We start from the raw sequence: 16,432 nt of genomic DNA on the forward strand, positions 1-16,432 counted from the left end.
GGTTCCTTTAGATGGAGGATGAATGACTCTCTTTTTAGAGATGAGGAATTTGTTAAGAAAGCCCAGAAAACCCTGAAAGACTATTTTGAGATAAACTTGAACACTACGGTTGAGAAAAGAATTATTTGGGATGCAAGTAAAGCGGTGATGAGAGGATTTTTGATCCAACAAAATGCACTCAAGAAAAGATCACAACAGGAAAAAAGAGAAAAGGTTTTGGAAAAGATCAATGAAGGTGAAAAGAGACTGAGATCAAATCCAAAGTCACAAGAAATATTAAGAGAGATAAAGTTGTATCAAGTACAGTACATGCAAATGATAAACCAAGAGATTGAACGGAAAATTAAACAGATGAGACAAAGAACATTTGAATCGGCAAACAAATGTGGAAAGTTATTGGCATGGCAAATAAAGAAGAGGCAAAAGATGAACACTATTACAAATTTGGAAGTGGAAGGAAAAACACTACAATATCCCACTGAGATTAGGAGTGCTTTTCAAAAATATTTTAAACAGCTTTATTCTCAACAACCACAGAAAGATACAGAGATAGAAGAATTTTTGAAAGTGAACGGGCTACCAAAAATATCTCAAGAAAATAAACTTAAACTGAATAGCAGGATCACAGAACAAGAAGTAGAGAGCGCCATTCAAAATATGCAACTAGGCAAATCTCCAGGACCTGATGGGCTGACGGCAAGATACTACAAATCACTGAAAGACTGGTTAATTCAACCCTTAAAGGAGATATGTAATGAAATACTTCAGGGGGAAAAGGCTCCAGAAACGTGGAAAGAAGCCTTTGTGACTCTTATACCAAAAACAGACTCTGAAAAACATCAACTCAGGAACTATCGGCCTATATCACTGCTTAATGTGGATTATAAAATATTTGCAGACATCTTGCCTAGAAGACTGAAGAAAGTTTTAATAGAGGAGATTCATGAAGACCAAGCAGGCTTTCTCCCAGGAAGGCACCTATCAGAGAATGTGAGAAATATAATTGACATTTTGGAACTTTTACAGGAAAATATAAATACAAAAGCGGCGTTGATATTTGTGGACGCGGAGAAAGCCTTTGACAACATCTCTTGGAGTTTTATGAAGAAGAATCTCCATGGTATGGGGGTAGGCCAAGAGTTTGAAAATGGTATAGGAGCAATCTATTCTGAACAAAAAGCTAAATTAATTGTTAATAATGTTTTGACAGAGGAGTTCAGAATAGAAAAAGGAACACGACAAGGTTGCCCTATCTCCCCTTTGCTTTTTATATCGGTCCTGGAGGTGTTGCTGAATATGATTAGAAAGGACCAATTGGTTAAAGGGATACAGGTCGGAGCCAAACAATATAAATTAAGAGCCTTTGCAGATGACCTGGTTTTGACGTTACAGGAGCCAGAATCTAGTGGAAAAAAGGTTTTAGAACTGATTCAAGAATTTGGCCAATTGGCAGGTTTTAAATTAAATAAAACAAAAACTAAGGTTTTGACAAAAAACCTAACAGAAACCAAAAATGAAAGGTTTCAGAATGAAACAGGTTTGACAGTGGTGAAAAAAGTAAAATATTTGGGAATTACTATGACTGCTAAAAACGGGAATCTATTTAAAGATAACTATGAGAAATGTTGGACGGAGATAAAAAAGGATCTAGATATATGGTCTAAATTGAAACTCTCACTTTTAGGACGTATTGCTGTGATTAAGATGAATGTATTGCCAAGAATGTTATTTTTATTCCAGATATTGCAGATTATAGACAAAATTGACTGTTTCAAGAAGTGGCAAAAAGACATATCTAGATTTGTCTGGCAGGGCAAAAAGCCAAGAATAAAATTTAAAATATTAACAGATGCAAAGGAAAGAGGGGGCTTTGCCCTGCCGGACTTAAAACTTTATTATGAAGCAGCAGCTTTCTGCTGGTTGAAAGAATGGCTACTTCTTGAAAATACAGATATACTGGATTTAGAAGGTTTTAATAATGCATTTGGTTGGCATGCATATTTATGGTACGACAAGGTTAAAGTGCACAGAATGTTTAAAATTCACATTGTCAGAAAAGCATTGTTTAATGTGTGGATCAGATATAAAGATCTCTTGGAAAATAAAACTCCAAGGTGGCTATCTCCAATGGAAGCTAAAGCATTAAAGAAACTCAATATGGAGGCCAACTGGCCAAAGTATTGGGAGATCTTAGAACAAGACGGAGATAAATTGAAACTGCAGAGTTTTGACAAATTAAAAAGCAAAGTCCGAGACTGGCTTCATTATTATCAAATAATGGAGGCATTCAAAATGGATAGAAAAATTGGCTTCCAGGTGGAAAAATCAAAATTGGAAACAGAATTGCTAGAACCCAAAACAAAAATATTGTCTAGAATGTATAATTTGCTGCTGAAATGGAACACACAGGATGAGGAAGTGAAATCAGCAATGATCAAATGGGCACAAGATGTTGGTCATAATATAATGTTTGCTGACTAGGAAAGGTTGTGGACCACTGGAATAAAGTTTACGGCATGTAATGCCTTAAGAGAGAATATAATGAAAATGATTTACAGATGGTACATGACACCAGTCAAGCTAGCAAAAATTTATCATATGTCTGATAATAAATGTTGGAAATGTAAAGAATCTGAAGGTACTTTCTTTCACCTTTGGTGGACGTGTCCAAGGATTAAGGCCTTCTGGGAGATGATCTATAATGAATTGAAAAAAGTGTTTAAATACACATTTAGAAAGAACCCAGAAGCCTTTCTCCTAGGTATGGTAAACCAACAGGTTCAGGTGAAGGACAGGATATTTTTTATGTATGCTACAACAGCAGCAAGAACACTCATCGCACAGTATTGGAAGACGCAAGAACTACCCACGCTGGAAGAATGGCAGATGAAGGTTATCGACTATATGGAACTAGCAGAAATGACTGGCAGAATCAGAGACCAGGGAGAAGAGACGGTGAAGGAAGACTGGAGGAAGTTTAAAGACTATTTACAGAAGCATCATAAGATAAAGAATGTTTGAGAACATCAGATTGAACTTAAAAGAATATTAGTATAAAAAGTTAATGATTAAGAAAGACTAATGTTTCTAGACATATGGAAATGCAATTACGTTAACATATTAAGATTAAATTTAACCAAAGAAATGTCAGAAGGAAAGAATTTACTGTCAGAATATAAGATCTAGAATACAGAGTGGGAAGGTTTGGGGAAGTCGCAGACCTAGGTTAATGTTAAAGAAATGTAAAGACACAATAATTGTTTTTATTTTATTTTTTAATTTCTTTTTTGTATTTTGTATTTTACATTGTTGGTATGTGTTGTTTTCACTTCTTGTTTTGTTTTTCTATTTGTTTGTTTGTATTGTTTGTTAACTAACTGTTAAAATAAAAAAAAATATTAAAAAAAACAACTAAGAGTAATCAAACAGTCTCTCACTTTATTCTAAGAGAGTCTGTGTACTGGTCCAGTAAGCGCTTCCGCTGCGCCACCAGCAACAGCTCTCTTTGCAGAGCATTAATTAAGTCCAGTGCAGAGATTCTTGTTGCAGTACAAGCTTCAAAGTCTCAGCAGCAAAAGGAAAATAACGACACAGGGAAGCCTGTCTTTTCCAAAGACAGGTTTATTGCAGAAAGATAACAGAAACACCTCCGGAGCTTTCAGACATTTTTGCTTCACGCCCTCTCCCCCAAGGCAGAGAAAAACAAACACTATATACTGAGCAACTTAACAACTTAACGAGCTTGACTACTTAAAGTCACATGACATTGCTAATTTGCCAGCGTCTTAGGTTTCACACCCTAACATATTCTTCCTCCCTCCTCTTCCTAGCCTGAAAGCACTCACAATTTTAAATTCTTCTTTTTCCAAATCCAAATTCCAAAAGTCTGCAAATTCCTTCATAAGAAAGTCACTTAATTTGTCTTGTTCCAGTTCAGGCACAGACCTTAGTCTGAGATTGGTTTGTTTCTCTTTCAACTCAATCATAGACAGCGTTAACCTGTGGTCCACCAGCTGTCTATGTATCGGTGGTATCTCTTGTCTTACCTCTTGTCTTGTGGCCTCAGCAATCTCTTTCGCTTCCTCCGCTGTTTTTCTTGTAGCGGCCGACTCCTGCAATACTTTATGTATCGTTTCGGTATTAGTAGTCACTTTTTGGCCCAAAGTATTAATGCTTGCAGTGTTCTGATTGATTTTACATGAAGCATCCACCACTTTTTTATTTGTTTCAGCTACTTCCAGAGTTAAATTTTTCAGAGACTCCTGGACATTGTCCAAGGTTTCCTGAATTCTAACCAAGCCTGCAGCCAAAACTTCTTCTGTTGACATGCCTTTTGCTTTAGTTTGTGGTGGAGCTCCCCCTGATGGGCTAGATGCTGATGTTCTTCTTTTTTCAAAAGATTTGCCCGAACCTTGTTGTTTTTTCCTGAGGCTCCAACTTTTCTGCCATAACACAACACCAGATAACTTCAAGGTCAGATCACAGCTGAATAAGTCCAACAATAGAGTACAGTTCAACAGAAAAAAAAAACAGTGGAAAATTCCTCTGACTCAGTTCAGTAATAACAGTTACTAGCCTCCACTAGGGGGACACTGTATCAGTTCTTTTGTTGCCTCAGTTAAAATGTCTTATTCCTTCCTCTGTGCCCCCTTTCTTCTATAATATTAACAGTATCAATGTTCCCTTTAGTCCCAGGCAGTATCTATCCAAATCAGAAACACAGTATCCCTTCTTGCGATGTTAGCTGTCAAGTAAGCTGTCAAAGGCACTCTCCACTCACGGCAGGGAAAGAGGTCCCCAGCAGTCCGTTCCCAGGCTTTAGATCAGTGGTTTTAAGTCCATTTATCCTCATTCTCTGCAGGAAAATAAGTCCTTTAATTCTTCCCCCCTCCTCTCCTGCAATCGGGGGGGGGGGAGGCTTCTGCTTTGACGTTGGATTTTTAGATCTTATTCCCAAACGTCTTTTTGCCCGGCTCAAGTTCTCAGTCTCTTTGCTTTCAAACTATATACAATGGTGGAAGGCAGACTTCATTTTTATGCCTTTCCGCTTCGGATCCCGATTAACTTTAATTTTAGCTCCAAAGTTCGTTCTTTCCCCTACTCACGGGTGGTAGTTTCTTTAAATCCAGATTTTCAAAGAAGAAATCAGCGCTCTCCGGAAAACGGCTGTGCAGCTTCACTCTGAAGAAGTAGCAATCGACTCACAGCACCGCGCCACCCCCGCTTCGCTCCGGAGCCCGTAACTGAGCTCCTTCGTCAATTTGGGGGGAGCGCTAAGGTGCCCACCGAGTCCCACGTTCGCAGGCTTCCTCCGCCTGCGATTTCAAGGGTCCCCGCTTCGCTGGAGCAGATCCAACCCAGTTTCTTCAGAGCGGCTCCCTCCGTAGATCAGAGGGAATCCGCCATTATCCGCTGGCGCTGACCGGAAGTCCCTAATAAGTGTAATTTTCAATAAGGCTATGATTTATGTTTCTTGTGTTTGTTTGTTTATAATATTGTGAAAACCAATAAAAAAAATTGGGGGGAAAAAGGAAAACGCCCTGGGGATGCCTGCAAGCCCCTGTATCTCCGAGCATCCTCCGATGTGTGCAGCACTGGAAAAGGCATCTCCCTTCCTCTCCAGGGAACTCAGCGACATATACCAGCTGGCATATGCACACTAAACTTCTGGCATAACACAGCAAGAAGCGTGAAACAACAGAGATCTAATCTACTATTTATTTACACACTATATACAGACTACAGCATAATGGTGTCCGTTCTCTTCCGAGAGAACAGAAGAAGTGAAAGTACAGTCCAAAGTGCATACAACGAAAGAGAGATAAGGCTGTCTTCCGTTCCCATAGTCTTCTCAGACAGGCATGTGATTTACAACAATCTCAAATGCAGCGACGGTGGAGTGAAATGCTAACGCAGCCACCCGCTCAATCACCTTGCCCAAGAATGGAAGTTTTGAGACTGGGCAATAGTTGGCCATATGGGCTGGGTCCAAAGATGCTTTTTAAAGAAGCGGTTTAATAATTGCCTCTTTCAGTGGGTCTGGGAAGGCTCCCTCACAGAGGAAAGCATTCACCACCCATCTCCCAGCCCAGCACTTCCCGGCTTGCTTTTATGAGCCAGGATGGGCTGTCAAGGAGACAGGTGGTTGGTTTCACTTGTCTAAGCAGCCTGTCCACATCCTCGGAGGTAACAGATTGGACTTGATCCCACGCAACTTGACTAGACAGGACTCTAGCACTCTCCCGCCCCAGCCCTGCTGCCACGGTGGAGTCTACCTCTTCCCGAATCTGAGTGACTTTATCTTTCCTGGTGCCCCCTTTAATCCCTCTTCAAAGAATAAAGACACAAGACTCTTTCTGAGTAAAGTAACAAAATGTTTACTCACATTTCAGTTCATTTGATCCCTGAAAGGCAGGCTTTACTTGGTAGTTACACAATAAAGAGTCTGAGTTCATCTCATATGGAGACTGAACTCATGTGCTGCTGGCTGAGAGCCAGCAGACAGCAAAATTACATTAAGACAACAAAATGGATGGAGGAGAGCAGCATGGCAGCAAAAGATAAACAAGAGAATAGAAAGCAAGTGAAGCAAGACAAACAAGACTGAGAAAATGGCTGCATGACTCGGCACTTTTATGGAGTCAGCCAGAGCGATGCCCATCTCCTAGGTCACATGCAGGGGAGGGATGCTCCACACCAGTGGAAGAGGACGTTACCCTGACTGGATGTCCCCCTGCCTGTGCCCACACTAGGGAAATAAGGAATGTTGCATTTGACTGCACCAATGGATTACATCCCACAGGGATATTGTGCTGAGCTATCAGTATACAGACGCTTTACCGACTACCATCAACAAATAAGGAAGATCCCTGCCCCAGGGAACCAACAATGTACCGTACATTTTAGCAACAGGGAAACAACAAAGGGAAGTTTTTATTTTATTAAATAATATGTTCAGGGAAGTGAGAGATAAGGCTAACAAGGGGTGACTACGCACAAGCTGAAGTCCAGCAGCATCTGGAGGGCATATTGCACACTGAATGCAGTATTTCAACAACTTAATCATGATTCAATTGAGAGTAAACTTCACCTCCAGTAACTTGACTGACACTCTGCTGAATCAAGAGGCCCAGTTAAAGGGATTTTAATGCCATTCAAGGCTTGTGAAATTCTTACCTATTTTCTCCAAATTCTTTCTCCAGCTGGCTCAGGATCCTTCTTTTCTGAGCACTGCATGGGGTGATGATCCCAATGTTGCGAAAGCTGATGTCTCTCTTTTTGCTCTTAATTAACTTCATTAATTCTATTACCAGCTTAACTTCCTGGAGATTAATGAAGGAACTGAACAAGAAAGAAATAGAAGGGGAGGGAGAAAGGGATGAGCTGAAGGCCTTGTATTTGGATGTGTGCCTCATTTTAAAAGTTATCACAGATTCTCTCTCTTAGGGTTCTTTTGGGACATACACTCAAAGAACTGTAGAGCTGGAAGGGACCCCAAGGGTAATCTAGTCCAACCCCCCTGCAATGCAGGAATTCCAACTAAAGCACTCATGACAGATGGCCATCCAACCTCTGCTTAAAATCCTCCAAGGAAGGAGAGTCCACAGTCACCTGAGGGAGTCCATTTCACTGTCAAGCAGCTCTTACTGTCATAAAGTTCTTCCAGGTATATAGTTGGAGTCTCCTTTATTGTAACCTGAAGCCATTGGTTTGAGTCCTACCCTCCAGAGAAGGAGAAAACAAGCTTGCTCCATCCTCCATGTGACAGCCCTTGAAATATTTGAAGATGACGGTCATATCTCCTCTCAGTCTCCTCTTTACCAGGCTAAACATACCAAATTCCCTCAATGGTTCCTGATAAAACTTGGTTTCCAGACCCTTGATCATCTTGGTCACCCTGCTCTGCACATGTTCCAGCTTGCCATCACCCTTCTTAAATTGTGGTGCCCAGTACGAGACATCGTATTCCAGGTGTGGTCTGACCAAGGCAGAATAGAGTGGTACTATTACTTTCCTTGATCTGGACACTAGACTTCTGTTGATGCAGTTTAGAAGATCATTTCATTATATTTTTTTGCTGCTGCATCACACTGCTGACTCATGTTAAGCTTGTGATCTACTAAGACACATACTACTAACAATGCCTTGTTAGTAATATAAGATGGTGTCCCCCATCTTATATTTGTGCCCTGAACAGTGCTAGATGACCTCAAAGATTGCTTCAATCTTAGCTTTTTAAAGAACTCTTAAGTGTGCCCACCCACCAACAGCTAAGGAGAATATGGCCACAAAAGCTGCCACATGCTCTTATTGTGGTGGAAAGTGGGAAAACACCAGATCACGATTGCTGCAGCCTTCCCATTGGGACATCTGGTTGCTCACTGTGAGGACAGGATGTGGGATTTGATGGGATTCTGGCCTGATCCAGCAGGTAAGTTACCCAAAGATCAGATCGTGAAGCTGAGGCTCCAATACTTTGGCCACCTCATGAGAAGAGAAGACTCCCTGGAAAAGACCCTGATGTTGGGAAAGATGGAGGGAACAAGGAGAAGGGGATGACAGAGGACGAGATGGCTGGACAGTGTTCTTGAAGCTACGAACATGAGTTTGACCAAACTGTGGGAGGCAGTGGAAGACAGGAGTGCCTGGCGTGCTCTGGTCCAGGGGGTCACGAAGAGTCGGACACGACTAAGCAACAACAACAACAAGTGACCCAAATTGTCCACCAAGCCAGAGTTCCACACCACACAGCAGACCTTTCAAATGTAGCAGGGATGACACCATATACCTGTAGTCCAGCAACAATCTGGGTTTATAACAGCACCTCTGGGAGGGAAACAGGTTTCCCCATTCCTGTCCTACAATAGAGTTCAGGACTAAATCAGGGGTGGTGCACCTTTTGTTGGGACTCCCAACTCTCATAGCTCAGGGTGGGGATGGTAAGAGATTGCAGACCAGCCATGAGCTCCTTACTCCAGGATGAGAGAGGGACCCTTGGGGTGGGGGGCTAAGCAGGGCTCTTTAGCTTTTTCTGAGGGCTGGATTAGATGGCCAGTGTGTGGCAGCTGTGAAAATGCTATGCTAGGGAACATTAGGAAAGGAATGAAAAATAAAACTGCCAACATCACAATGCAGTTACACAAATCTACAGTGAGACTGCATTTGGAATACTATGTAGAGTTTTGGTCGCCTCCTCAAAAAGGAAAAGGTTCAGGAGAAGGGCAGCCCAAATGATGAGGGGGATGGAGTGACTCCCCTATGAGGAAAGGTGGCAGCATTTGGGACTTTTTACTTTAGAAAACAGGCGACATGATAGAAGTGTATGAAATTACACATTGTGTTTTAAGTTTTCATTGTTTTTATCTGTTAAGTTGCTTTGAGATTTGTTTGTGTAAAAAGCAGCTAACAAATGTAATTAATAAAAAACAGTGTTGGCTTTATGTGGGATTTTACTCCTGCTAGCCACTTTGAAAAGTGCGACTACAAATTCACAAAGCAAATAAATGAAAAACTTACTTGCTCTCCTGTTCTTCCTGGCCATCCAAAACATCAAAGAGGAGGTACGGTAGGAAGGGCCATTCCAAAGAGAATCGGCTCTCTTCTGTCCATCTATAATGCAATGAGAAATCATAATAGCTTTTGAGGGGCCACTAGGGGCGCATCGGAAGATGGCTGACAATAACATCTCTCTGACCCACAGGGGGTAATTAGGAGGCTGTGATGGGAGTAAATAGCCTCCCTACCCCCCAGGATTGGGGGGGGCTGCCCGTGCCTGCTGTGCCCTATACCACCCCCGAATTTGAGGGGATGGGGACACTAGGCAGAATGCCCTCCTGTGGATCTCGGTGCTCCTGGACGCCGTCTCTGATCCGCGCCGCTAGCTGCAAGAACTTCAAAAGGAACAATTAGGAAGAAGCGAATGCACATATTTCAAGGAAGGAGGGGGAGTAAAGACTGCTAACTGAAGAGTTCTCTGATAAACAAGAAGAGTCGGAGGAACAAGAATCAATCATAAGAAGACAGCTAAGACTCGGTATGGCAAAAGGACTGATGGGGGAGGGGAAAAAAACCTTTCTTTCTTTCCTCTATGTGATAAAACAAGAACCCCCCCTCTCACAAGTCAGAAATGCTGCTTTAATGACTTAAGCTGTGGATTTACGTCTGTGTGGAGATAATTTTTCTAACCAAAGCATGTTTTAAGAAGAGCGTGGAAAGTTTAAGAGCTCTGGAATGACGCAGTTAAAAATACCGTCGCCATATTGATAAGCTCTGTCGGAGGACTTGAGTGTGGGAGGAGGAAAAGAGTTGTTTTTATACTGTGGGTGAGACTCCTCAGTGGGACTCAAAAACGACAGATCCTGAGATTAATGATGGAAAGGAGCGATGTTATTTATGAAAGGGATGATATATGGAAACCATCACGATATGAGGATTGGTCAAACGGAAAAATCCACACAGGATATAATTGGTGTTTATCTGCTTAAGGAGATTATCAGAAGAGATCATAAAGAAAAAGAAAAAATGTACGAATAAGATGAGATGTGGAAACAGCAAGATAAGACTGGATAGAATTATGAACTTTATTTGGACTGATTTGGATATGAACGCAGTAGCAAGTAGATGATCAGAATCCCCCTTCGGAACTTGCAATATGGGTCCCCTCAACAAAAATCCAGAGGCTTATACAACCTCTTACAATAGCAGAAATGCAAGTACGTTTAGAAAATTATCAAATTTCATGGCTGTTAGGATATCAGCTGAGATCATTTCTTACAAATACACAGATTAAAAATGAAGCTACAAGTAAACTAACAGAATATGAAAATATAGTAATAAGAGATAGCATTTCCCTTTTATACAAAACACTTATTGAGAACCAATTTTGCCCCCAACAAAATCTAAAAAGCTGGTGGGAATTAAATTGGGATATAAACACTGAAGAGGTTAAACAGAACAATTTATGGACAAAAGCACCATATAAATTTCTGTCAGCAACTATTAGGGAACGTTCACTAAAAATTGTACATGGATGGAATTTAACACCATCATTTTTAATATACAGTATTGTCAGGGAACTGCCATCGGAAGGACAGGAGGTGCAAAGGCTCACTGAGGTTGAGAGAGACGTAGCAGCAGAAGAGGGAACCAGTAGGGGGAGAGCAGGAACTTCAAGGGAAGGTGAGTCGGAGGGATGGCTCAGAGACGCTTCCAGCGAAAACAGCGGGGAGGTCTCAGGACCTCCTATAGGGACACCCATTCCTCGCCGGAAACTGTCACGCCGAGAGTCCAGAAGACGTGTGTCAGAGCTGGCTCCGGGTCCCAGCTCACCAAGGACCAACGCTAGCCGATAGTACAGTATCAAAGTCTTTATTGAAGAATAGTCTCCATTTACAAGTCTCAGCGTCCCAGCTCTACGTCTGGACTTTAGACCGGCGAAGCTCTGTCTGGGTCTCCGCCCCCTGTGCACCAGTTTAAGACTCTAATCTTACTCCACCTCTTCCTTCTCTCTCTCTTCCTCTGGGTCTTACTACCCCCCGGGGTCTCATTCCTCCTGGACTCTTCTGACGCAGAGCTTGACCCCTCTGACTCCTCCCCCTCTCTTCGGCGGGCTTTAGGACCTGGCTCCTTACCCGGGCTGCCCACCTTGCCGCCCTCCTGTACATTTGAACTTGGCGCGCGCGCGCGTTTAACTTTCCGGATGACCGTTTCCTCGCTCCCTGACGAGGGTGTGGTCACTCCTGCCTCACGTTCTCCCTCTGCCTGCGCGCTCCCTGATCCCGATGCCTTGGACTCCTCCCCCCTACTGCACTCTGGGGGGGACGCTGGTCCGGATTTCCAGCTGCTACTCTCTGAGTCCCCTCCGGCCCCTTCTTCCCGAGGTGTCCCCCTGGGCACTCCCCTTGCCCTGACCATGGGGGCCCCTTTCTGTGAATCCTCCGAGTCACTGGAGAGACTCAGAGACCTCGGACTACTGTCGTCGCTGACATTTCCTTCAGACTCCTCCCCCTCGCTCTCCGTTTCCTCCCTCTCCTGTGACTCTGCTCCTGAACCCCTGACAACGTGTTTCCGTTAAGGAGCTTTTATGTTGGAAACGATTCCGAAAGCAACCACTTTCGGATTCTGCTAGCGATTGACGCAGCCATGCCGGAGGGGCTCCGTCACAGGGAGAGGTTTGAAAACCTGATCAAACTCTGAGGGACTTGCTTTTTACGCACAAGCAGCTCATCATCCCTTCACAGCAATCCGAAAGTCTCTGAAAGCCAGCTTGTGCAGGGAGAGGCATCATGAGCGACCCAGCCGGAACCGGAGGAGCAGGAGCAGCTGGAGGGGGTCCAAGCCTGGAAGAAAGGTACAGGGCGTTGGAGATCCAGCTTGCCATGCAAACGGCGAGGCCTGAGGAGAGGAGGGCTCAGGATGCAGAAAAGGGGAAGGAGAAAACCACCCCGCTCGCCAGAAAGGTGCCAGGATTGGTGCAGAAATTCGGGGGGGATCCCAGAAACTATCATGCCTTTAGAACAGAGATGCAATACGCTCTCAACCTGCAGTTTGATGACTTCCCCGATGAGGAATCGCGAGTGGCTTTTGTAATTGGCCATCTCGAATCGGGGGCGAAGGACTGGGTTAGACCCCTGATGGCAGTGAATAATGAGATCCTAAAGGACACGAGGAAGTTTTTTCGTGCCATGGACCTGATGTTTTCCAGCGACATTGAGCAGGGAGTGGTGCGAAGGCAGTTAATGGCTTGCAAACAGGGGAGCCGGTCTGTCCGTGAGTACTGGACTGAGTTTACTATGTTGATTCACAAATTGGGGTGGGACCTATCGGCGGAACCCATCCAGATGCTTTTCGAAGAGGGGCTTTCTTCGGCCGTTAAAGATGAACTTTCCCGGGGGCCCAGGGCGGAGTCTATGGACCAGCTGACCAAATCCGCGCTGGCCATAGGAGCGCGCCAGGAAGCGAGGGCTTTGGAAAGGCGGGAAGGGAAAGGAGAACGTTGGAGGGAGCTCCGCATTCCAGACATTCCAGAGCCACCTTTCCCGCCGGGAGAGCCGATGGAAGTTGGAACAGCGCGGGCACGCGCAGTTTCTAATCCCAGTGAAGGGCGGAAGAAGGAGGGAAAGAGCGCCAAGAAATGTTATCTCTGCCAACAGCCAGGGCACTTTGCCAGAGTCTGCCCACAAAGAAAGGAATGGCAAGGGATGGCAGGAGCTGTTGGGGAAAAGGAGGAGGAAAGCAAGGAGCAAGTAAAAGCCAACGCCTGGCTGCCACCGTCGGGGCACAGCAGCCAGGCCAAAGAGCAGTGAAAGTGCCCACGCCAGAACCTCCCAGACCTGCCTTAGTGATAGAGGTGTTGTTAGAGCTGCCAAACGGACACCCACTACAAGTCAAGGCGCTTTTGGATTCAGGCAGCTCCTGTAATTTCATGAGTAAGGAGTTTGCAGCTGAGCATCAGATACAGACCATCCCTTTAACTAGCCCCTTGCAGGTGACCACGATTGACGGCAGAGAGCTGTTGGGAGGAGAAGTTAGCCAACAGACAGTCCCGATGATAATGAGGGTGGCAAGGCACACCGAACGGATAGCGTTTAATGTGGCCACCTTGGGAGGAGCTCCCATCATTTTGGGGATGAGCTGGCTGGCGCTACACGATCCGCTAGTGGGCTGGCATCAGAGGGTGGTCTCCTTTGGGTCAGCGCATTGCCTAGAACACTGCAAGCAGGGGAAGGTTCCTGGAGGAGCCAGAGTCACCCTAGCCGGGATGGAAGTCATGGATAAAGGGAAGGTGCCTCCGCAATACGCAGATCTGAGCAACGTATTCAGCGAAAGGGGAGCAGACAAACTGCCGCCGCATAGACCCTTTGACTGTCAAATCAAACTACTCCCTGGGGCCCAACTCCCGGTGGGCAAGCTGTACGCCATGTCCGACAGGGAGATGCAGGAGTTGAGGGAGTTCATTGACAAAAACCTGAAGCGAGGTTTCATCAGAGAGTCCCGAGCGGTGGGGGGCAGCCCAGTGTTTTTTGTGGACAAAAAAAACACAGATAAGCCGAGACTTGTAGTAGACTTCAGGGCCCTCAATGCCGTGTCGGAACCCCTGGCTTTTCCTATGCCCCGAATTGATGACATTTTGACCAGGGTGAGGAAGGGAAAGATTTTTACAAAACTGGACCTGCGGGGGGCGTACAATCTGATACGCATAAGGAAGGGGGACGAATGGAAGACCACCATGTTCACCCCTTTGGGAGCATTTGAATACCTCGTTATGCCCTTCGGTCTACAAGCAGGCTCGGCGTGCTTTCAAGCTTTTATGAATCACGTCCTGGGACCTTTGCTCTACAAGAATTGTGTGGCCTTTCTAGATGACGTGTTGGTGTATTCGGAGGATGAGGAGCAGCATGTGAGGGACGTGCGAGAAGTGTTGGGCAGGCTGCAAGCCAACCAGCTGTGGGTGAAACTGGAGAAGTGCCAGTTTCATACCAAGGAGGTGGAGTTCCTGGGGTACCGCTTGTCAGACAAGGGATTGGCCATGGATCCAGGCAAGGTCCAAGCGGTACTGGAATGGAAGACACCGAAAACCAAGAAGGATGTGCAAAGATTCCTGGGGTTTGGGAACTTTTATCGGAAGTTCATCAAGAACTTTGCACACTTGACGGCGCCCATCACCGACTGCCTCAGCAGCAAGAAGAAGTTTGTTTGGACGGCGGAGGCGGAGCGAGCATTTGAAGAACTGAAAAGGGCTTTCGCCTCGGAAGAACAACTTCTGCATGTGGACTTACGAAAACCCATGAGAGTGGAAACCGATGCGTCCGACCGGGCGATCGGGGCGGTACTTCTTCAACCGGGAAGGAATACGTCGGAGTGGAGACCGTGTGCCTTCTTCTCGAGGAAGCTGAATAAATCCGAGAGGAACTACACGGTGTATGACAGGGAACTACTCGCCATTCACGAAGCGTTCCGGAGGTGGAGACATTTATTAATTGGGGCACAACACAAGGTGCAAGTGTGCACAGACCACAAGAATTTAGAGTATTGGAGAACAGCTCAACCAACGACAAGTGAGATGGGCACAGGAATTCTCCAAATTCCACTTTGAAATTTGTTATGTGCCAGGTCCAGAAAACATCAGGGCGGACGCTCTCTCACGCAAACCAGAGTATTTGGAGGGGGAGGGGGCAATCGAAGAGAGACATGTCATCCCTGAGGACCGCTGGGTGTGTGGGGCGGCGCTGGTGGGGCGACGAGAACTGGTAGAGGAAACGGAAAAGGATGAATATGCCCAGGATAAGCTCAGAGGTCTCAGGGGGGAGGGCGAAAGCCCCGGAGGTTTTGAGGAAAGAAATGGGGCATTGTATTACAAAGGGGCACTGTATATACCAGAAGGTGAATTGAGGGGAAGAGTACTCAAGCAGTTGCACGATAGCCCCACGGCGGGACATTTTGGGCAACACAAGACCATGTGGATGGTTACCAGGGAATTTTGGTGGCCCAAGGTGAGGGAAGATGTAAAGGAGTATGTAAGAGGGTGTGACCAATGTCAGAGAGCCAAAGGGGAAAGAAGGGCGCCGGCAGGGTTATTAGAACCATTACCCACACCAGAACGGCCTTGGGAAGCGGTATCAATAGATTTTATGACGGATCTGCCGAAGTCCAAGGGGAAAACAGCCATCATGGTAGTAGTAGACCTGTTAACTAAGATGTGCCACTTTGTAGCATGCTCACATGCAGTCACAGCGGAAGAAACAGCGAAGTTGTTTGTAGAACACATCTTTAGGTTGCACGGGGCCCCCTTGAGGGTGATCTCAGACCGCGGCAAACAATTTACTTCCAGGTTCTGGAGGAAGCTCATGAGCTTGCTGCACGTGGAAGTCAATTTTTCGACGGCCCGGCACCCTGAAACCAATGGGCAGGCGGAAAGAGCAAATGGCATCCTCCAACAATATCTGAGGTGTTATGTCAATGACAGAGAGAACGATTGGGTCGAAAAGTTGGCGCTGGCAGAATTTGCCTACAATAACGCGGAGAATGTGTCCACAGGGATGAGCCCCTTTTTGGCTAATTACGGGTGTCACCCCAGGGCATTTCCAGGGGATGGAGGGGAGAGATGGAGCGTCCCAGCGGCCGAACATTTTGTAGAAGAGATGGAAGCGATCCATCATCAGCTCCAGCTCAACTTAGAAAGAGCCAAGGCACAATATAAGAAGCAGGCAGACAAGAACAGAAGGGAAGGTGAAACCATAAGGGTGGGAGATCAGGTGTGGCTGTCAACCCAAGGGTTGCCGTTCAAAGGGGGTTGTAAAAAATTAAGACCCAAAAGATTGGGACCCTTTGAGGTGATTCAGCAGGTCAACCCAGTGGCTTTCAAACTCCGGTTACCCAACCACATGAAATTGCACCCAGTGTTCCACAGGTCGTTACTGTCACCATACGGGGG

At 45.3% G+C, this 16,432-nt stretch overlaps 1 protein-coding gene across 1 annotated transcript in view; it reads right to left on the reverse strand.

Annotated features, from left to right (window-relative positions):
* LOC310668822 (putative helicase senataxin) overlaps window positions 1-16,432 on the reverse strand; it is a 286,306-nt gene that overhangs the window by 27,635 nt on the left and 242,239 nt on the right. Inside the window, exons 21-22 of the mRNA XM_083422138.1 lie at window positions 9,517-9,609; window positions 7,177-7,341 (exon numbers count right to left, since the gene is read on the reverse strand). Of these exons, the coding sequence (XP_083278264.1) occupies window positions 7,177-7,341; window positions 9,517-9,609 (258 nt within the window). The remainder of the gene's footprint in view (window positions 1-7,176; window positions 7,342-9,516; window positions 9,610-16,432) is intronic.

This window comes from Podarcis tiliguerta (genome assembly GCF_965153285.1).
Source record: "Podarcis tiliguerta genome assembly, chromosome: W".
NCBI lineage: Eukaryota > Metazoa > Chordata > Lepidosauria > Squamata > Lacertidae > Podarcis > Podarcis tiliguerta.